This window comes from Erythranthe guttata, chromosome 10, assembly GCF_056151865.1.
Source record: "Erythranthe guttata isolate IM_541 chromosome 10, IM_541, whole genome shotgun sequence".
In the NCBI taxonomy this organism is placed as follows: Eukaryota; Viridiplantae; Streptophyta; class Magnoliopsida; order Lamiales; family Phrymaceae; genus Erythranthe; species Erythranthe guttata.
Window position 1 is genome coordinate 13184158 of NC_142542.1, and position 21852 is coordinate 13206009.

The window sequence follows — 21852 nt, forward strand, 5'->3', positions numbered from 1 at the left end:
TTTCTTTTCTTTGATCTAATAACAAATTACAAGACTTATAAAACTAACTAATAAAGTAAATATATTCTTTTATTCGAATGTTAATGTATTAACAATAGTCTGATACTATATTTTGTAAGAATATTATGGTCTATATATATTACGTATATAATATTATCATATTAAGTTATTTAATGGATACATTATTTATAATTCGATTGGCAATTTTATTGTGGCAATTGAAGAGCTATAACGATTGGTCTCTAGAGTTATTTTGAAGGATTGTAACTTTATTGAAATGTTAATTAAAGAGTTGTGGCTCTATCGTAGAGTTGTTTCCATTTAGTTAGGGTCCCTAATCTATGCAATTTATGCAAACCCATTTCTATCACTGCAAATTGTTTTAGATCAGAAGTACCCACAATAAAGTTCTTGAGTTTTTATTCAGACGTTGGCTATGGTTGGAGGTATGTAACTGAATCGTAATTATGACAGCTTCCGCGTTTTATGTATAAATAACTTACATGTGGTATTAGAGCAGAACAATATCTTCTGCCTAACCGTAAGGTGATTTTGATTTCCAAAATTAATCAGAAAATTATTTTAGAAAAAACAGTATTTCCCTAATATATATATAAAACCATAGAATTTTTATCCAAACTTTCAATTAGTTGGAATCTATTATTCTCATTTTCTCTCTTTCGAAATAATTTTTTTAATTAATTACGATGGATGCTTTGAAATTCTATTTGATACAGTGTTATGATCTAGCTATACATGTAATAGATTTCTCTATCTGTTGTGTGTAATATGTATTTTATATTATCTCTTGTACAAGTATGATATCATGTGATGATTATGTTTAAATAATTAAAGACTAGCCACAACATCTTAATTATCCAATTGCATTTAATGTAATTGGGTCACATATCATATATCAAATTATTGTTGTACTAACTTTATCCCGCGGGAGAGGTTAGTGTTAATATTTATGATTAAGGTGCAATAGAAAATCAGTTTATTTCTCAATTAACCCACAGGTATTTAGAAATATTAATATTTTTCATAGTTCCACTGTAACAGACAAAGTATGGAATAATTGAGTGTTAAGGTCTTTGCCCACATGTAGATTTTAATGATACGCTAATTCATGTTATTATTGGATATAACTTGCATGTGAAAGCATATCACACAAGGATGGAAAGATGAGACTTATTTTATTTTAAATTGTAAGCATGATATTAATTTTATTTATTTGCAGCACTAGTAAAATCCGATAATGCATCTGAAATTCCCTCTTTGAGTGGTGACAACTACAAGATTTGGAAGGAGAAAGTTCTTCTTCATTTGGGATGCATTGACCTTGACTATGCTCTTCGAAAGGAAGAACCACCTATGCTCACAAATACCAACACTAAAGCTGAGACAACGTTGTATGAACGGTGGGAGCGATCCAACCGTTTGAGTATGATGTTTATCAAGTCTCCAAATGTCAAGGATTACATGCATGCTATTGATGAACAATTTGAGTCGTCGGATAAATCACTTGCAAGTACCTTAATGAGATAGTTATCATCGATGAAACTTACCAGCTTCAAAGGTGTGCGTGAGCACTTAATGCAAATGAGGGACATAGCTGCTCAACTGAAGTCATTGGAGATTGGGATATCCGAGTCGTTTTTTGTGCATCTTACCCTAAACTCACTTCCATCCCAATATGAACCTTTTAAAATTTCCTACAACACACATAAGGATAAATGGTCGATTCACGAATTACTGGCCATGTGTGCCCAGAAAGAAGGGAGATTGATTCAGGAATACGGTGAAAGTGCATGTTTGGTGACAAACGACAAGGACAAAAAGCGAGCCAATAAGAAGAAGGGAAAAAGTATCACACCTATTCGTTCTGAAGATAAGGAAGGAGCCCGTTGTTTTTTCTGTAAAAAGAATGGACACATGAGAAAGGATTGCCCGAAACGAAGGCTTGGCTTGAGAAGATAGGTAATCATTCGCCTAGTATGTTTTGAATCTAATTTAATTGAAATTTCACGCGACACTTGGTGGATTGATTCTGCTTCTACAATTCACATTGCTAATACCATGCAGGGTTTCTTAAACCAAAGAAAGCCGGTGGGGAGTGAACTAAAAATCTATATGGGCAATCGGATGAGTTCACATGTTGCTGCTACTGAAACTTATAGGCATATTTTATATACTAGTTTTTTTTAGATTTGGAAAAGACATGTTATATTCCAGATTTTTCTAAGAATTTAATTTCAGTTTCAAAACTTGTATTGCAAGGATTTCATATCAATTTTTATGATAATATTATTAATATTTTGAAAAACTCAAATATTGTTGGTAATGGTACTCAGGAAGGTGATTTATTTAAAATTCATTTAAGCAATAGGAATAATGTTCCATTTGTTTCAATGGCTACCCATGGTAATGTTGGTATTAAGCGTAGTGTCAATAATGAAAAATCCTTGATGTTATGGCATCGAAGATTAGGACATATCTCCATTGGGAGAATAAAGAATTTAGCAAATGAGGGAGTTCTTGAATCTCTTGATTTTACTGATTTGGGTACTTGTGTAGATTGCATAAAAGGCAAACACACTACAAGTTCAAAAAGGGTGTTAGGAGGAGTTCTGGTGTATTAGAAATAATACATACTGATATTTGTTGCCCTGACATGTACTCAACTGGTCAAAGATATTTCCTCACTTATTGACGATTATACGCAATTTATGTATCTCTACATGCTTCATAACAAATATGAAGCTTTAGATGTTTTTAAAATTTATAAAGCAGAAGTAGAGAAATAATGTGGAAAACAAATCAAAATCGTAAGATCAGATAGAGGTGAGGAATATTATGGAAGATATAGGGGAAGTGGACAAGCACCTGGTCCATTTGAAAAATTTCTTCAAGAGCATGGAATTGTAGCACAATATACTATGCCTGGTTCACCGGATCAAAACGGTGTGGCCGAAAGAAGAAATGGGACTTTGATGGATATGGTGAGAAGTATGCTCAACAATTCCAAACATCCTAAATATCTATGGCATGAAGCCCTTAAAACGACTGTGTATATTTTGAATCGAGTTCCAACTAAGGCAGTTAGTAAAACGCCATTTGAGTTATGGAAAGGTTGGAAACCAAGTTTAAATCATACACGAGTATGGGGTTGTCCAGCTGAGGTTCGGTTTAATAATCCACATGAGAAGAAGTTGGACCCTAGAACTATTAGTGCATAATTTATTGGATATGCTGAAACTTCCAAGGGATATAAGTTTTACTGTCCTTCCCATACCACAAGAATTGAGGAATCTAGAAATGCAAAGTTTCTAGAGTATGATGTGGAAAGTGGGAGTGATAATTTTCATAATCTAACTTGTGATGATCATCATTTTTGTGATACAACTCCACGTAAGAGAATGGTTGTTCAGAATGGAACCACTGTACAACCTATTCCTATTATTCCACATAATAATGATGATAATATTCAAATAGATCCTACTGTACAACAAACTTCACAAGAAGTAAGTGGTACAATTTTGAGAAGATCTACTAGAATAAAGAAACATGCAATTCCTAGTGATTATGTGGTATATCATTTAGAGTCTGACCAAGATATTATAATTGAGAATGACCCTGAAACAATTCCATAACCAATAAATAGTATTAATTCTCAGTTATGACAAGATGCGATGAAAGATAAGATGAACTCAATGGCGAATAATCAAGTTTGGGATCTTGTAGAATTGTCTGATGGGACGAAGCCTATTGGTTGTAAATGGGTTTTTAAAACCAAGAAAGATTCATCAGGCAATATTAAACAATACAAATTGAGGCTTGTTGCCAAAGGGTTTACCCAAAGGGAAGGAACCAATTATCGGGAGACTTTCTCTCCTGTTTCTTGAAAAGATTCATTCTGCATCATCATGGCATTGGTTGCATATCTAGATTTGGAAATATATCAAATGGATGTGAAAACGGCTTTTCTCCATGGAGATTTAGAGGAAGAAGTTTATATGAAACAATCGGAAGGGTTTATCTCAAACGATGTCATTTAGTTAAAGAAGTCTATCTATGGACTAAAACAAGCTTCGCGACAATGGTATTTAAAATTTCACAATGTTATTTCTTCATATGGTTTTGTCGAAAACATTGATGATCAATGCATATACCACAAGGTTAGTGGGAGCAATATCATTTGTTTAGTCCTTTATGTAGATGACATTTTGCTTGCAGTTAATGATACGAAATTGTTACATGTAGTAAAACAATTTCTTTCTCAAAATTTTAATATGAAAGATATGGGCGAGGCATCTTATGTTATCCGCATAAAGATCCATAGAGATGGAAATCAAAGAACTTTGGGTTTATCTCAAAAGGCATATATTAATAAAGTTTTAGAGAGATTTCGCTTGAAGGATTGTTCACCGAGTGTAGCTCCAATTCTGAAAGGTGACAAGATTGATTTATACCAATGTCCACAAAATGACCTTGAAAGGGAACAAATGGAAAACATTTCTTATGCTTCTGCCGTTGGAAGCCTAATGTATGCTCAAGTTTCTACAAGACCTGACATCGCATTCATAGTTGGAACGTTAGGAAGATATAAGAGTAATCCGGGGCTAGACCATTGGAAAGCTGTGGAAAAGGTCATGAGATATTTGCAAGGGACCAAGGATTTTATGCTTACTTATAAAAAGACCGACAATTTAGAGATTGTTGGTATTCGGATACAAACTTAGCTGGCTGTATTGATTCTCGCAAGTCAACATCGGGATAAATTTTCATACTCGCTGCAGGAGCTGTATCTTGGAGAAGTGCGAAACAATCACTAATTGCAACTTCTACAATGGAAGCCGAATTTGTTTCATTTGTTGAGGCAACATCGCAGGTTATTTGGTTAAAGAATTTTATGTTTGGACTTCAAGTTATTGAGTCTATCTCCAAGCCTTGGAGAATCTACTGTGACAACTCAGCTGCTGTGTTCTTGGCTAAAAATAATAAGAGTAACAGCCGGAGTAAACATATAGACATCAAGTTTTTAGCTATAAAAGAGCGTATTAAGTCTAAGGAAATACATGTTGAACATACACGCACTGGAGAGATGATTGTTGATCCTTTGACAAAAGTCATGTCACCAAGTTTGTTCAAAGATCATATAACCAATATGGGGCTATGCCCCATCAAGTCACTTATTAGATGATTGATTATTGTAATACATAGGGCTCTTTTGGTTGGTAGGATGATATTACAAACACATGATTGATTATTGATTATTGCACTATTTAGTAGAAAAAAATCTTATTTGGTATGAGGGATTATTAATAGGGGATAACTTAAACTGATGTTCAGTTATAATGATTATGATTGATTATTCTTGAATTTACAAAACAACCCTTGGTCAAATTAATTTCATTGACTCGTAGAAGCGTTTAAGCAAAAGCATTCTCGACTTATGCTGCACCTCAATAGATGTACATTTCATGGTCGTGGGAATACGAAAAAAATCCGTGCAAAAATTCAAAGTAATTCTTAATAAAACGAGCACAATATCACACAATATTAAATCGAAAACGAACTTAAATAGAGTTCCAAAGCTGCATTTAGTTAGCTAGGCGATACTCCCGTTTTACATATAGTTTCATTTACATGTCGTAATCAAAATAAAACATATAACAACATTGTGTGATTCCTTTTCTGCAACAACTACAAATTAAAATTGCCCAAAATCCAGGTGAATATCATAAGAGCAATAACTACAGAACAATGAGCAGTGGTGTCTCTAACAAATCGAGAAATTGGGGTCATGGCTTCGGCCGAGGCAATTCTTTCGCCTTTGAAACTGGAAACCGAGACACCTTTTGTTATTGCGGGATGAAGACATGTACAATCATCTTGGATCACCTTAAATCCAGACAATCGCTTTTTAACCTGTCCAAAGCCTATAACTGTAAATCTAATTATTTCTGTAATTTTTTTTTTTGTGGATTTGAAATATGATTAACTATGAACTATGAAGCCTAGAACTGTAATCTGTAATCTGGAATTACTGTAATCTATAATAACCATAATTCCCAATTACATTACAGATTTTTAGGCTTCATAGTTCTAGGCTCATGTAATCACTTTGGGAAAAAAATAAAAATCTATAATTACTGTAATTTGTAATTGGCTGCTGACCAAGTGATTAAGGATTTCTGATATTGCATTACACTATCTGCCAATAGAACAAACAATATGAACAACAGTCTTGATGATAATGCAAATTCCAGAAAAATAAGCTACAAAGAGCATATTCTCATTGAACACAAAACACAAGTCCTAGGATCCATACACACTGAAAACTGTGGTGCCCGCATTATTTAAAAATTACTTATATTCGTTAGATTTTGGATAATGCAATAACTACTAAACTAGGTTTTTATAAACAATAAAAATTAAAAACCAACATGCACACTCTTAATGTTTTTGTTATTACATGTTGTGTTAATTTAATTCGGCTATGTATTCAGATTTTGATATGCACTTCTTTAAGAATTACATAATTGTATGAAATCCCTACATGGTTTATATATCAACACTACAAGTTACAAGCAAATCTTCGCCCTGCCACAAAATTAATTATGAATTATAATTTATTTATTTTCTGAGTTAAATTTATCTTCCTACATGGCCAATTTTTAGATTATCAAAAAATCACAAAGAAACTAATGGAAAACAATGATCACATCACAATCAAAATTGAACACAACATCACCAACCACTAACAACAGAGATGATTCACATTGATTAACTAAATAAAAAAATCGAGATTAAAAAAAATCAGAAATTGGATCAAACCCGAATCAGCAATCAAACTTTAAAATAGACAATAAAATAAATCAAACACCACCAAATAAAAAGACAACCTCAAGTTTAAGCCATCTAAAAATTAAAAAAAAAAAAAAAAACATACTTGATTCTTCAGAGATGAATCAAAAGCAAAGAAGAAGAAGAAAACCTTGAGAGGCTAGGGCTGTAAAGCTCGAAAATAAGTACGATTGATTGAGTGGTCAGTCGCGACTTCTACCCCCAAAATTGGATGTGCTTTGATTGTAGGAGCTCGTATATTCAGAACATGAAGAACATGTCCCGTTGCTAGGGCTAATCGCGTTTCTGTTGGTATGAAGATTGAAGAAGAGGGGTTTTTCTACTTTTATACCCAGTTAGGTGGTAATAATGTTATGAATGGGGGGCTTTTTTGTATTTTCACGAATTTATCCTCACTGGATAATTTTGTCACACCTATTGAGGTGCGATAAGTTATCACCCATTTGGGTGATTGTATAACGGGCTTTGTGTCAATACCGGGTTTCTATCAGTCGAACCAAACGCCGGATTAGGGGTGACTAATTTGTCAATCACCCCTTATCCCACCAACCAAAAGAGCCCATAGTGTATTGACAATAAAATTCTTATTTTTATCCGTATTCTATTTTATTGGTATACATATATGTGAGAGAATGACATATAATACTTGTTAATGGACCCACTATAAGCATTCAGGCTTATTCATGCATAGAAAATACCCCAATGAATATGATAAGAAAATCGAATTGTAATGCATGGCAGGAAACACGTTAAAATAATAAATAACCTTCATGATTTTTCTTTTTCTTATTTATGCTTGAATATTTGTAGCCAATGAACTAAAGGTTTAGAAAAATCATTATGTGCTCAGTATGTTCATTCTAAACCATTAAAAGTTAATAAATAGACCAAGTGGGAGAATGTAAGAATATTATGGTCTATATATATTACGTATATAAAATTATCTATTATATTAAGTTATTTAATGGATAAATTATTTATAATTCGATTGGCTATTTTATTGTGGTAATTGAAGAATTATAACGATTGAATAAAATGACATGTCTTTAGAGTTATTTTGAAGGGTTGTAGCTTTATTGAAATGTTAATTAAAGAGTTGTGACTCTATCGTAGAGTTGTTTCTTGATGGAAGGAATACTATAAATTAACCATTTAGTTAGGGTCCCTAATCTATGTAATTTATGCAAACCCATTTCCATCACTTGCAAATTATTTTAGATTAGAAGTACCCACAACAAAGTTCTTGAGTTCTTATTTTAGATTAGAAGTAACCCAATCCTAATTATGACAGCTTATGTGTTTTATGTATTAAATAACTTACATATTTGTCTTATTAATTTTTTTTTTCAATTAAAAAACTAATTTTATTATTTTTTATTTATTATTAATAATATCCATTATTATATATTATTAATATATATAAAATTAAAACAAAATATAGAAAAATAGGCTGTCGAACAATTGAAAGTAAGCTCGAGCTCGACTCGTCCAAGAGCTCGGGCTCCTGAGCTCGAGTACAAGCATTTTTCGAGCAGGCTCCTTAAACTCGCGAGCTGGCTCGTCTCATTTACACCCCTACCTTGGATGTTTGTAATCAACCCAAAAATTTGGATACATGTTTTCTAGATGAACTGGCCTTTTACAAATACAATTTAATACATAACAATGTTGTTCATTTTCATTCATTATTCATCAACATCATTGAAACGATGGGTGTGAATCATCGATTTATCGAAATTTTGGTAGAAACAAAATACGAAAAACACCCAACATATATATATGTTACAGAGTTGATATATTTATTAATAGTTCAACTATGATGCAAACATATAGCAACAAAGGCCTTTGCATCTTATTCGACCACACATTACATCACGGTACATAATAAAACAATAAAACAAACGAACAAACACGGATATCAAAGTACTTCGACACCAAAGGATCGGCACGCTTTGAAGGCGAAATTTGAAATGTGAACAAACACAATGGAATGCGGATTCACAGTTATCGGCCTCGAGCCAATAACCTCAACGGGTTCCATGATAGGTATAGCGCCAGACGAATCGACGATCAATGGCTTACCGTTGAGTAAAACGGTCTTGCTTTGTATGTTTCCTTCCAAAGGGGTGAGGTGGTACTCTTGTCTAAAATCAAATAGCCGTTCACCGTCATCATTTTCGAACAATGAAAGCTTTGCCTCGGCAGTTGTGTTGCCGTCTAGGTTTATGAGCAATACAACAACTCCAGGCTGCAACATCATGTCATATATGTTCAAATCAAATCTCATTAATATGAAGTGTCATTGTATGTGATATATGTGTATAAATAAATAAATAAATAAAATGTCAAGATAATATTATAATTTTGTAATGAGGTAATGTCACATAATAAAAAAAAATGAGGTTCCTATATGTTAAGAACTTACAGAATTCTTTGCACAATGAGCATATGCACGGATCTTACTACTTCCTTCAAATCTCGTCAGCAAAACATGTTTTCCCATTAAACGGTGCCAAAGAAGCGCGCTACAAAATAATTAGCTCATCATTAATGAATAAATTACTATCAAAGAAGTTTTCTATATATATACATATATGTGTTTGCGTGTGTGTGACGGTCGACATAAATAATAATAGGATATTCGCTTTTTTCGATATATACCCGTAGTAATCGGGATTTGGAACAAAGGTGGTGGTGTCAAGTAAACTATAGTAGCCTCCGACTAATGTCTGTCGACAAAACACCTTTGTATCATAAGCTGCTGCCATACCCAGTATGTCCAAATACCTATACATATATAATTAACTCATCCATTAATTCACATATATATATACATACACACACATACAGACAACATATATTTATTATGCATGCATATGTTATGTAAGTTTATGTAACGTACCAAAAACTAAAGACAAAGGTGTTTGTTACTCCATCACGACCACTATTATAAGCTCCTCCAGACTCGGTAACCCAACCAACTGCCGATGTACCCGTTTCTTCCAGAAGGTTCTTGAGGTTCCATAGCGGAACGGCTCCACTATCCAGCACCGTTGGATCAAGTATTTTATTTATAAGGTCCGGATCAGATCCTATATTTATATAAAATCATCATAAATCATTAATTATAGAGGTTTAAATATATATATATATATATATATATATATATATATATATATATATATATATATATATATATATACCTGCGCCAAGATTATAGATATGTTGGCTACTTATACTTAGTGAGCCTTGTGATTGTTCTAGGTATTGTTGAAACCAATCACGTTCGAAGAGATTTTCAGGAGCCATTATCCGTGGGGCCCTTATCATTGGTCGATAATTTTTTGCTATTAATCGACGTAGAGAAACCGTGTCTTGGGCATACTGCTCCGCATCCACGAATAGATATATTGCGATTCCACCTAATTCATTCCCTGCCAATAAAATTTATAATTTTGATCCCATAATTCTTTTATATTAATTCAAGGAAATATGCGACATATTCTTTGCTATATAAAAAAAAATTAAAAAAAAATAATATAATAAAAAGGGTAAAGTAAAGAATGGTTTTGCATCACACAATAACCATTACCTACACTTGCAGGATTAAACTAAAACCTCTTTTTTCTTGTACGTACTCCCTCCCTTTATTAGCATCGTTTGTGATGCTCTCTAATTAATTATGAAAAGAGATTAAATTCTGAGCGGATCAGCCCATATTTAATATAAATCGGATTCCACTAATTTTTTGACACGTGACACTTTTAAGTTTTAATTCTTAATAAATCACGCTAATTATAATCAAAGGTAGAGCGGTTATGGTTCTGTTGAGGTTTTCTTTTTCCTTAATTTTTGTTTTTCCAATTATTAGAATTGTAATTATATTTTTATTTAAACTATCCACGTGTCAATCATCCTATGATATCCGATTTTCCTATTAAAACAGACCATCCGATCTAAATTTGCACCCTTATGAAAAATATTATTGTTACATAGTCTTGATTTTAACGAAAAATATTTGACCTATTAGAAAATCAGACAAAATGTTTGACCTATTTAGAAAATCAAAAGCGACACTTAATAAGAAAAAATTCTACAATATCAAAATTATAACTTTTTCATGCAATATCAGTAGAGTGTGATGATATTTTTTACCAAGGGCCCAAGCATACACATTGTAACCCTTCTCGACAGTGTAACGAAGAAACGATTCAGCATTCGAATAATCCCAATTGCCCTTGGCAACAAGTGTAGCATTTGCCGGACCGAAACCAGTACTGCCTTCCTCTATCGTTTTCCCATTTAGTGCATTTAGTCCGAAAGTAAATATTGCCCTGAAAAAATAATGAACTCATTCAAGAACAGTAACAACTAACAAGTATACTATGAATTGTAATTTGTTCACAAGGAGCCAATTAGAGTTTGTGCAAGGGTTTATGAGAAATATAATCAAATTACATATTAATACATTTTAGGGATAATTTTATCATTTCACGTCTAATAATCAGTTACCAGCCGCAAATTCAGCGAGTGAGCCACATAAAAATGCACCAGGGGAATTTCTGTCTTTGACTAAATTTCACATGGGGATTTTGGTGGTTTATTTATCATAAGTGGGATTTTTGTTATTTAGTGATTACACAGCGATATTTTTTGCAATTTAATTATTTTATTTATCAAATTTTATTTTATTGTGCAATACTCCTATTTTTCTTTTTCTTTTTTTACAGTAGATGTATCATTTAATTTATTTAATTAGACATGGTAATTACTAATATTTTATTACCGGGAACGAGTCAAGAAGGAGTTTAATTCATCCCATCTGTCCAAGGAAAGACAACCCAAAGTGTAATTGTACAGCTCAGAAGTGTTGTACACAAATGGAGTGCATGCTTCTGTACGGTCTGTTTGATATATCAATCTATCTTGCAAAGTTCCTCCTAATCTTATCCGAAGTGGTGAAAACGCTGCATCATTTTAAATTCATAAAAATTAAATAAATCAATTAATTAATGAAATAATCTAATTAATTTGTACCATAGTTTAATCAAATTAAATCCCCAATGAATAATTAATATTTCTACGTATATGTACCTTTTACTGCATTGAAGAGGACAACATTTTTCAGATCCTGCTCCAACAAAACATGAAACAAAATCAATCAAGAATAACAATCACATGCAAATCTGTATATAATTAATAATAGGCAATTATTTAATAAATTAGGTCAAAAAATGAAAACCTAAAAATATAATACCAAATTGAGGAGAGAAGAGTTTCCCCAGGCACAAGTTCCATAATCACACTTTTCAGCTGGCCATAAGTCTATTGTTGCACATACGAAGTTCTCATCGGTCTCCGCTATCGGACGACTCCCATCGATACGAACAGTGCCCTCAATAACTCTCTCTTCGCCCTTAACATCGCATGCGAAACTCGAAAAAAAACACAGCACACACACTAAAACACTACACAAACACTGTTTCAACATCATCATCTTTTAAAAATACTACAAGTTTGGAATGATTTTGGCTGTTGAAGGGCTACTGGTTTTATAGGGAGAAAACCCTGGGTGGGGGTGCATGGTGGTGGGGGGTCTAGTAAGCATGATTTCTGTAGTACAATTCTTTAGTCAAATGAATTTAATTGTTACAACTAATTACAAGAATGGGTTATAGTCGGATCGGATAAAAAGAATACATTCATGTCTCGTTTGGTTTGGTGAGATTAGCCACGATTAACTAAATAATTTGACTTTGTTTGATGTTTGGTATCTCAATAACGGGTAAACAGCATAAAACCCCCCTGTGTTTTTTTTTTCTTGCGTAAAACCCGTTGTGTTTCATTTTACTTTGCACGAAATACCCTTTTCCGTTAAAAGTTAACACCGTTAACTATATAAGGGATTTTATGCAATTTTTGCATAACATGGGGGGATTTAGTGCATACTTTATGCAATACAAGGGGATTTCATGCAAAATTAATTTATTTATTCAAAATTTTCACATTATTTTCTTAAGTTAAGTCGAACACATTTATTCAATTACAATATGAAAAATAAAAATTTAATAGGTGTGGTGAGTACAATAAAAAAAATCAACTTTTATATGATATAATTTATTAACTTATTTAAGAATTTTGATTTTTTTAAATATAATAATTTTATTAAAATTATCATCTATTTTTATAATTTATTCTGGATTAGTTATATGTGAAAAGTACGTAAATAATTTGAGAATCCGTTCCATCTTCCATCTCGAATATTAATTTTTTTGGATTTCATATTTTAAATTAATAGATATACTACAACAAAAAAACATCTTTGTAGACACAAAAAAATGCCCCAATATATACTATTTTGGGACATTTATTCTTTTAGGGGCAAATAAAACATATGTCGCGTAGTTGTGTGTCGCAATAGCATGTGGGGCATTTATTAAATGTCCCTACAAGTTTATCTTCTGAGGACACTCATATATGTCCCAATAAATTGTTTTTGAGACACAAATATGTATCCTCTTAATAAATCCATGTTTTTGCTTAATTATCCTTTTGGGACACTTACGTAGACGTAGAGACATTTATTTATGTTGCAAGAATTTGATGTTAGGACACTATACATGACATTATATGTATACTGCATATCCTGCTAGGATTATTAAAATATACACGAAATATAAATGTAAACAACAAACAAAATATAACACTCTCGACTTTAATTAATCAAAAATTCAAATGTATCTGATCAGTCAAGTCATAGTACTGAATATCATAATAAGAATCATAATCCTATAACATAGAATCCGAATATCAGGATTAATCGATTAACTAATATTCTTATCTCTAACACTAGAAACTTAATCAGGATGATTCCCTCCCATCATATTCTACATGGCTTGGATCAACAATGAAACTAATCAATCAAAGCAACTGCATAAGCAACCTGCAGGTACAAAATTACACATTACTTAGTGCAATAAAAAACCAAGTTATAATAACAATACTTTCAGAAATGAGTAAACATATAAAAACAAAACGTAACATAAGATATCCCACAAAAGTGTACCTCTCATCAATAAGTACCACAAACAATTAGAAAACTTATACTATACCGAAACAAGCACTTGAAGAAACATGGAAAAAACAAAGAATTTGAACTGTATTGAAAGATTAAGATTAATAAAACTATTTGTATTCTTAACCATTTACAAACGTTACTTTATCAACTTGCCCCCTTTGACTCATCCAAGTATCAACCAAATAATAATGATCAACTCTTATTATTCGGCAAAAGCAAAACATGGCAGAAGGTTCTAGTTATCCTTATTGAGATTCAATGGAAAATGAGCAGGATATCCAAATAAATGATTATTCTTCACATTAACTCTCTCCAAAGATCAATTTTCTTTTAAGTATAAACAACTGATAACCAAATCTAATAGACAACTCGATATAATAGCCAACCAACATAAGATGATAATATACAAAACGAAAATAAGTTACAAAAAATAGGGGAAAAATAAAACATACGAAAGAAAGAGGCAATCGATAAACAAGTTAAAAAAACAAGGAAAAAGGGAAAATATACCAATGAAAGCGGACAATTGATATGTACTCGAAGAGCCTTTCCAATTATATGATTATCAGGAGGAAATCATTCGTCTCTTTCTTTTTGCCTAGCATCAAGAATCTCAATTCAATAACTCGTAACAAAAATAAGCAGAAGACAAGGAGAAAATAAAAGAAAACATACCAAAAAAAAGTTCAATCAATATGTATTCCAAGAGTTATCCAATTGTTTGAGCATATGTGTGTGAGAAACTTACTCTTGCCTCTTTGTTCAAATGGATATCAAAACTCTCCAACTCAATCAATACCTTCTGCCAAAACGAAACAAAATATGGGATAAACATAATGCAAAAGTAAACCTAACCTTTAGCCATGTTTCTAGTCTGAATGCAAAAGTAAACCTATCATTTTGCCATGTTTCTAGTCTGAATGAAAATCCTTGAAACTTTGTTCTTGCAAGACATATAACATAAAACATAAGAAAATGGGTAAGTTCAACAAACAATCTAGTGACATAAAATGATAATGGACATCCCTTGAGGACTTAAGTACAATACAAAGAATATGAACGATTAACCTTATAAGGAACTATAACGGAAACGAAATAATACTTGAATAGTCTTGACTATCAGCCTTCCCCTGTAGCAACCAAACATCTTCAAACAATTATAAAAAAAATAGATTGCAAAATAATAGTCAGTATCATCAAAATTTAAACAAAGTAAATAGGTTGCCAAAAGAATAGTCAGTATTATCAAAATTGAGCACTGTATTATAACACAAATCCAAAATCACTAATTCAATTGTAGACTCCAGAGAAAGAGCCTTGACTAGATGATGCAAAAATCCTATTCCTGTATCTTTTTTGTCGAATTTAAATGTTCTTTAAAACCTAGTTTCAAATGATTAACACATATGCGAGAAAGACAAAAATCGATTGCCGTCAAATCGAAAATGGGGGCAAACATTCCTAGCCCTAACCTCTTTTTGCCGAACGTAAATTGTCTGTAAACCCTAATCTCAAAAGATTAAAACGATTGGGGGAGAGAGAATCAGAAGAGAGAAGAGAGAACAGAGGAACTGACCTTCATAATTTTTTACTCAATAAAATCTCTGCTTTGAGAAGATGTGATGTTGGGTGCAGACGAAATGAGTGTTGGGAGATGAAATGGGGTGGAAAGTAGATATAAACTAATAAATAAGACTTTCCTCTAAAAAAAGGAAATTTTATATTTATTTCTTTACTTTTTTTTTTATTATTTTTTTTATTATTTTTTACGGTAATTTAGTATGGAGGTATAATTGTCCCTAGAGGTTTGGTAATTAGATACAACTTATCAAATGTCCTAATAGTCTATATTTGGGACGCTTATAAAATAGTGTCCCTAACAAAATGTCGTAATAGATAATTTTTGTTGTATGTATTTGACTTAATTTAAGAAAATAATTTAAATTTTAAATGAATAAATTAATTTTGCGTAGACCCCCTTGTGTTGCGAAACCATGCACCAAATCCGCATATGTTATAAAAAAAACTTGCATAAAATCCCCTCTATGGTCAACGGTGTTAACTTTTAACGGAAAAGGGGATTTCGTTTAAATTAAAATAAAAACACAAGGGGGTTTTACGCAAGAAAAAAAACAAGAGGGGTTTGGCGCAACTTTTCCTTAAAAGAGGAGGGTTTTATGTTGTTTACACCTGAATAACTTGTTCGGTCGATCCGCAAATATTATGTTATCATACATTACCTTCTAGGCATATTTTTTTTGTTAGATCATCGATGGTCCAATAATATAATCTAGTTTTATTAGAGTATTTGATTTTATCTTGACAACCGAACGAGGTCTAAAATTAAAGTAGAAATGGGCATCCGGAAGCAGAACTAGGGATATTTGGTATAAGAGTGTGCGCTATATATGTTGCGAAGGTTTCAGGGGTCACGCACACGAAAATATTTATATTAGGTGCATTTTGAAAGCGGCGCCCTCGAAAATATTTTTTAGGTGTGTTCACAAATTAAGTAAATAAATATTCATAAGCATTAATTTAACTAGTATAAATTAAGGGCAAATTATGGCTACCCCTGATGTATGGTCAAATTACGAAAATGCCTTACTTGTTTGGGTAATTCCAGCTACCACCTTTCTAAATATTTTTACATAAAATTTATGTAATTCGGTTATTTACCGAATCAGATCGTATATTTAGTTCGGTAAAAGGTATGAAATGTTGGCTTACCAAAATTTCGGTTCGGTTTTACCGAATTAACATCCCTAAATTTTCATCTAGAAGGGATCTTTTCGTAAGATATTACATAGTTGGGGGTGACTATAATTACCTAAACAGGTGAGGAATTTTCGTAATTTGACCATAACTCAGGGGGTGGCCGTAATTTGCCCATAAACTAAAATATAGTACAAAATATGATCATAATATCTGAAGCTCCTTAAACATTAAGGCCTCCGTTCGGTAATTGTCAAGATAAGATTCGCCCAAGATTAGATAATCCTCTCTTTAAAATAATAGGACTATTATTATATAAGATGTTTGTTATCAAATTTTAAGTTTTTTTATCTCCTCATTATATAATAGTGTTTGATTATATAATAGTGTTTGATGTTTGGATTCCTTAACATCAACCCAATTACTTAAAAGTAACTAACTATCCTTTCTTATTATACATAGTTTGTTTCTTCTTCTTTTTAATATTTATATTTTTTTATTTCTTTTTTTTTTTTGAATTTTTTTTTGTCGAAATATAAATTTCTTTCAATTTATTTTTGAAAAAAACTATTTATTTTCATTTTTTTATTTTAATCGAAAAAGATTTTTTTTTTAAATTTTATTTTTTTCGAAAAAAATATATACTTTTTTCGAAAAAAAATATTTCTAATTTGTTTTCAAAAATAAAAATAAAAAATATTTTTTCGAATAATTTTTGAATTTTTTTTCAAAAAACATATTTGTAAATCTTTCGATATTTTTTTTTAATTTTTTTCGATTTTTCTTAAGTTTTATTTATTTTTATTTAATACTAATTATTTAAAAAATTAATTTAATATGTCATTGTAATAAAAAGATGAAAACTAAAAGGACGATCTTGTCATTAATGTACAATGTATTTTAATGACATGATTAGGCATGACAAAAGTGTTTTGGCGGGTCGACCCGAAAAATAATAGGACTAACCAAATATCCAACTAAGAGGGTGTTCGGCTAAGCTTATTTTAAACAGCTGATAAGCTCCTACATCTGATAAGATGTTTTAAGAGCTGATAAGCTGTTACGTCTTAGAGCCTGTTTGGCTAAGCTTATAAGCTCCTAAAAACATCTTATAAGATGTTTAAGAGCTTATAAGTTGTTAAAAAGTGTTTGGTAAAAAAATTACAAAAGATCTTATTTTTTCTAAAAATAAGCTGTTAGGGAGCTTATAAGATGTTTTTTTAAAAGTACCTCTACCCCACCTTTTTTCTTTAAGATCTTATTTGCTTCTTTACTAAAACACTTAAAATACAAAATTGCCCTCAAATATTTTATTATATTACATGAATACTAATAACATTTATATTTTATCAAAACAACGTATTCTTGTAATCAAGATTAATACTTAATTAAAATATAATTATCATAATAGTAAAAAAAAATATTCTCTATTTATATTTTATGTATATAAAAATATCCGAATATTCTTATTATCACAATAATAAATTATATTTCTTTTGTCTATCAAAAAAAATTATATTTCTTTTACAACCTTTATTTTATATTAATATATTAATGGGACAAAAAAGTTAAACTTTCACGTTTCATTAAAATATTTTATTACACTTCATTTATTTTAAAAAAATAGTCAAATATATCATATCAAAATACATAAAAAATCATTTAGTTTATTTAATATATAATTTAATATTATTATTTTTATTTGAAAAAATAATTTGTAAATATTATAATAATATTTTAGGAATAAAAGTATTTGAGTCAAATAAATTTAACAGTTATAAACTTATAATGACGTCATGTACTTTTTTGTCATTATAGCGATAAACATATCTTTTATTTCCAAACACCTGAATAACTTATAAAAAATAAAAGTAACTTATAAGCTACATATCCAAACACCTTAAAAAATAATTTTTAAAATAAGATCTAACAGCTTATCAGCTCCTAAAACATCTTATCAGATGTAGGAGCTTATAAGATGTTTTAAATAAGCTTAGCCAAACGGGCTCTTATTTTTAGGATTAATTTTTAGAGTGTTTGGATAATTAGCTTATTTCCTATTTTTACTCATTATAAGATATTAAATAAAAAGGTGGGGTAGAGGTATTTTTTTAAAAAGATCTTATTTGCTCTCCAACAGCTTATTTTAAAAAAAAATTAAGATCTTTTAAAAAAAAATTACCAAACACTTTGGAAGAGCTTATAAGCTCTAAAACATCTTATAAGCTCCTTTTAACATCTTATAAGCTTAGCCAAACACCCTCTAAACCATACTACTAATTAGTTAATCTGGGCTAAGTTCCTCAACCAAGGGGCCTATTGGTATTTTAAAAAAAAAATTATGTAAGCTTTTTTTAAAATAAAATAAATTGAAACATACTCCCTATGTTTTGTGTTTTAACCTTATTATTTAATTCTAAGTATATATATATATTTCAGAACAAAAATAATTCAACTCGAGCTCTAAGTATTATTTTCCTAAAATCAAGCCACTCGTTTGTTGGGTATCTTAATATTGGTGTAAATGTGAAAATGACGATAATTAAGGAACGGAGAAAGTACAATAAGTCTAGATGAGTTTTATTTTTTTCATAATTAAATTTCTTATCGAATTTTGGATGAGAATTCAATAATAATCAAGTGTGTTAGGTGAGATAAATAAAATAATAATTATAAAATATTGAGAAAAAAATATGTGATGGTGGTTGGAGTTAACCTTAAGCATATATAGTTGGAGATAATATTTATTAGATACAACTCCCCAATAGCACACATTATTAGGACTTAGTACCAGCCATTAGTTCAAACATTCATCAGACATAAACCTACATAATGAGTTTGTACCTTTTTCAAATCCTAATTAGCATTTTTCTCTTTATTTATTTATTTGTTTAATTAATTAATTAACTAATTAATTAAGTATGTTTATAAGAAAAATTATGATTAAATTTTTGTTTTAGCAAACCACTTCATAAATTGGCAACAAATAGCACTTGCACGGTAGAGTTCCTTCACTCTATCAAACAATTCGACCTAGAAAAAACAAATATTCAATTAGAACACAAGAAATCATATGATAACATCGATTTCAACCACTTTCACTTATACAAGGTGCAATTTAACATTTTCAGTCCATCCATTAGCAATTCGATAACATACCTCGAAGTAAGTGAAGAGCGTTATGATCCGAGAATCGATGAAGGGAATATTCATCGTGTGGCCACCAACCATTGTGCTCTACCAAACTGCACATTTTGCTTTCTTGATGATCTTCATCCAGAAGGATAAAACAATTTCATTTATTTTATTGTTCCAGTCATGAATTAAGAAACTATTGTGCAGTATAATGCTTGCAGAGTAGGGATTTTGTAATATGTAAAGCATTGTAAAGAATGCAATAAAGTCTTTACCATAAAGATCTTTGGTTACAAAATATGCAGACCGTGACCATTCATCTGAGCAATAAGAGTTGGGAGCTTCTAACCACTCAGGAAGAACTTTGATGAACCGATATTAACACTGCAAAGAGAGAAAAAACACTCAACAATGTAAACCGTCATTTGGTTTCCGCAACGAGATTAGCGAAGACAAGATTATTGCAGGGTTATACAAACCAAGATATATAGGGGATCATAGTTTCCAAAACAAATTGAGCCGGTCCTCGGCTTTAGCATGTTGCAGCTCTTCTTTGGAGTATTCCAGCTCTGAGTAGGGATGGCAATGAGGCGGGTTTTGCAATTCTCATCCCCGCACTGCTATAGAAATCCCCATCCCCATTCCCGTCAAAATTCCCGAACTTATAAAAATAATCCTCATACCCGCCCCATAAAATCCCCACTGGAACCGGGGTGGCTAATAATCCCCATCTATTTTTTTTTTTTTTTTTTTTTTAATAAATAAATATGCAATCTACTTATAATTTAAAGACTTATTTCAACAAACAAACCAATATTTAATTATATTACTAATATTTAATTATATAACCGAAACCTAAAAATCCCCACTTGTAGCCAAGGTTGTAAAAATCGGTAATCGGGTCCGAGTCGGTCAGGCACCGACTCACGATTAATCGGTGCGGCGGTGATTAATCGGTGATAAATCGGAAATAAATCGATTTTTAAAATTTAATATAATATATTTCTAAATATTATTTATAAATACTCCAAACATATATAAAAAGATATTTAAACATAATTATATCTCCATCATGTATATATCCTAATAACATAATAAAAGTTTAATAATCATAAGATTATAATACATAAATATCCTTATAAAATATAAATAAATAAAACATTTTTTTTTAATTTACATTTATTTTTGAACATTCGTGGCATACATCATTAGTTCTTTAACAATAACAATTAACATAAACAAAATAAGGCATAAACTCATATTTTCTTTTATTAAAATCCAACTTTTATTTTGAATTATAAAAAGAAAAGAAAAAAAAAAAAAAAACCGATTTTCAACCGATTTTTAACCGATTTTTGACCGATTTTTGCCACCGAGTTTGACCCGCCTTAAAGGTTTGACCGCCTCAGACCGCCTCGGACCGACTCAGACCGCCTAAAACCGCCTCACAGGCAAAAAACCGATTTTTCAAACCTTTACACTAAAATCGTAAAGGTTTTGGACCGACTCCGCCTCGGAGACCGATTAACCGGCCGCCTCGGCCGATTTTTAGAACACTGCTTGTAGCTAATATTTAATATATTACTACTATTTAATTATTTATATTTAATATAATAATTAATAAATATATATTATATATATAAATAATGTGGGGCGGGTACGGGGTGGGTCTACGGGGCGGGTATAGGCAAACCCATCACCGTACCCGTACCCGGTAAAAAAAAAAATAATCCCCATACTCGCCCCATTTTTTTTCGGGGCAAGGTTCCGTCGGGACGGGTCAAATCGTCATCCCTATGTCAGAGCGTCATCCCTATGGTTCGTCGGAACGGCGTCGGAACGGTCGGAATGGCCGTTCCGGAACGGGAACGGTGCCCTCCGTTCCGGAATCCGTAACTAGAACGATAGTTACACAGTGACTCGTCGGAACGCCGAGAAATCGGTGGGATGGGCGAGACGGAGCCACAGAACAGCCCCGACGCGGCCGGAACAGCACCGGAACGGTGCCGGAACAGGAAAAAATAATTTGGAAAGAAAGAAAAAACAAATCTAAC

General features: G+C 31.5%; 2 protein-coding genes and 1 long non-coding RNA gene across 8 annotated transcripts; 1 reads left to right on the plus strand and 2 right to left on the minus strand.

The window, feature by feature from the left end:
- Positions 1-436: 436 nt before the first annotated feature.
- Positions 437-1548, plus strand: LOC105956967 (uncharacterized). Its single transcript, XM_012980877.1, has 2 exons — positions 437-446; positions 1241-1548. The coding sequence occupies exons 1-2, from the start codon at positions 437-439 to the stop codon at positions 1546-1548; spliced, it is 318 nt and encodes a 105-aa protein (XP_012836331.1).
- A 7059-nt stretch (positions 1549-8607) lies between these two features.
- LOC105956987 (heparanase-like protein 3) lies at positions 8608-12429 on the minus strand. Its single transcript, XM_012980897.2, has 9 exons — positions 12128-12429; positions 11965-12001; positions 11657-11837; positions 11026-11204; positions 10074-10304; positions 9773-9962; positions 9532-9657; positions 9296-9395; positions 8608-9118 (listed from the first exon to the last, which is right to left on the minus strand). The coding sequence occupies exons 1-9, from the start codon at positions 12365-12367 to the stop codon at positions 8789-8791; spliced, it is 1614 nt and encodes a 537-aa protein (XP_012836351.2). The 5' UTR covers positions 12368-12429; the 3' UTR covers positions 8608-8788.
- A 1142-nt stretch (positions 12430-13571) lies between these two features.
- Positions 13572-15875, minus strand: LOC148767569 (uncharacterized). Of its 6 annotated transcripts, none has more exons than XR_016034060.1 (6): positions 15525-15875; positions 15017-15095; positions 14841-14891; positions 14624-14750; positions 14459-14546; positions 13572-13813 (listed from the first exon to the last, which is right to left on the minus strand). It is a non-coding gene; the product is annotated as an uncharacterized LOC148767569 (long non-coding RNA). The 6 variants fall into 6 exon arrangements; XR_016034059.1 differs by having other exon boundaries at positions 15017-15078; positions 15525-15874; XR_016034057.1 differs by lacking the exon at positions 14841-14891 and having other exon boundaries at positions 15051-15095; positions 15525-15870.
- Between the last annotated feature and the right edge of the window lie 5977 nt (positions 15876-21852).

What these genes read in the sequence shown, in the direction of transcription:
- LOC105956987 (XM_012980897.2), bottom strand. Translation starts at nt 12,367, where the DNA reads ATGATGATGTTGAAACAGTGTTTGTGTAGTGTTTTAGTGTGTGTGCTG. An exon ending in TGTGTATGCTTGGGCCCTTG is followed by an intron (nt 10,305 to 11,025) that starts GTAAAAAATATC and finishes TTTTATTGGCAG; the next exon opens with GGAATGAATTAGGTGGAATC. An exon ending in CTCATTGTGCAAAGAATTCT is followed by an intron (nt 9,119 to 9,295) that starts GTAAGTTCTTAA and finishes ATGATGTTGCAG; the next exon opens with CCTGGAGTTGTTGTATTGCT.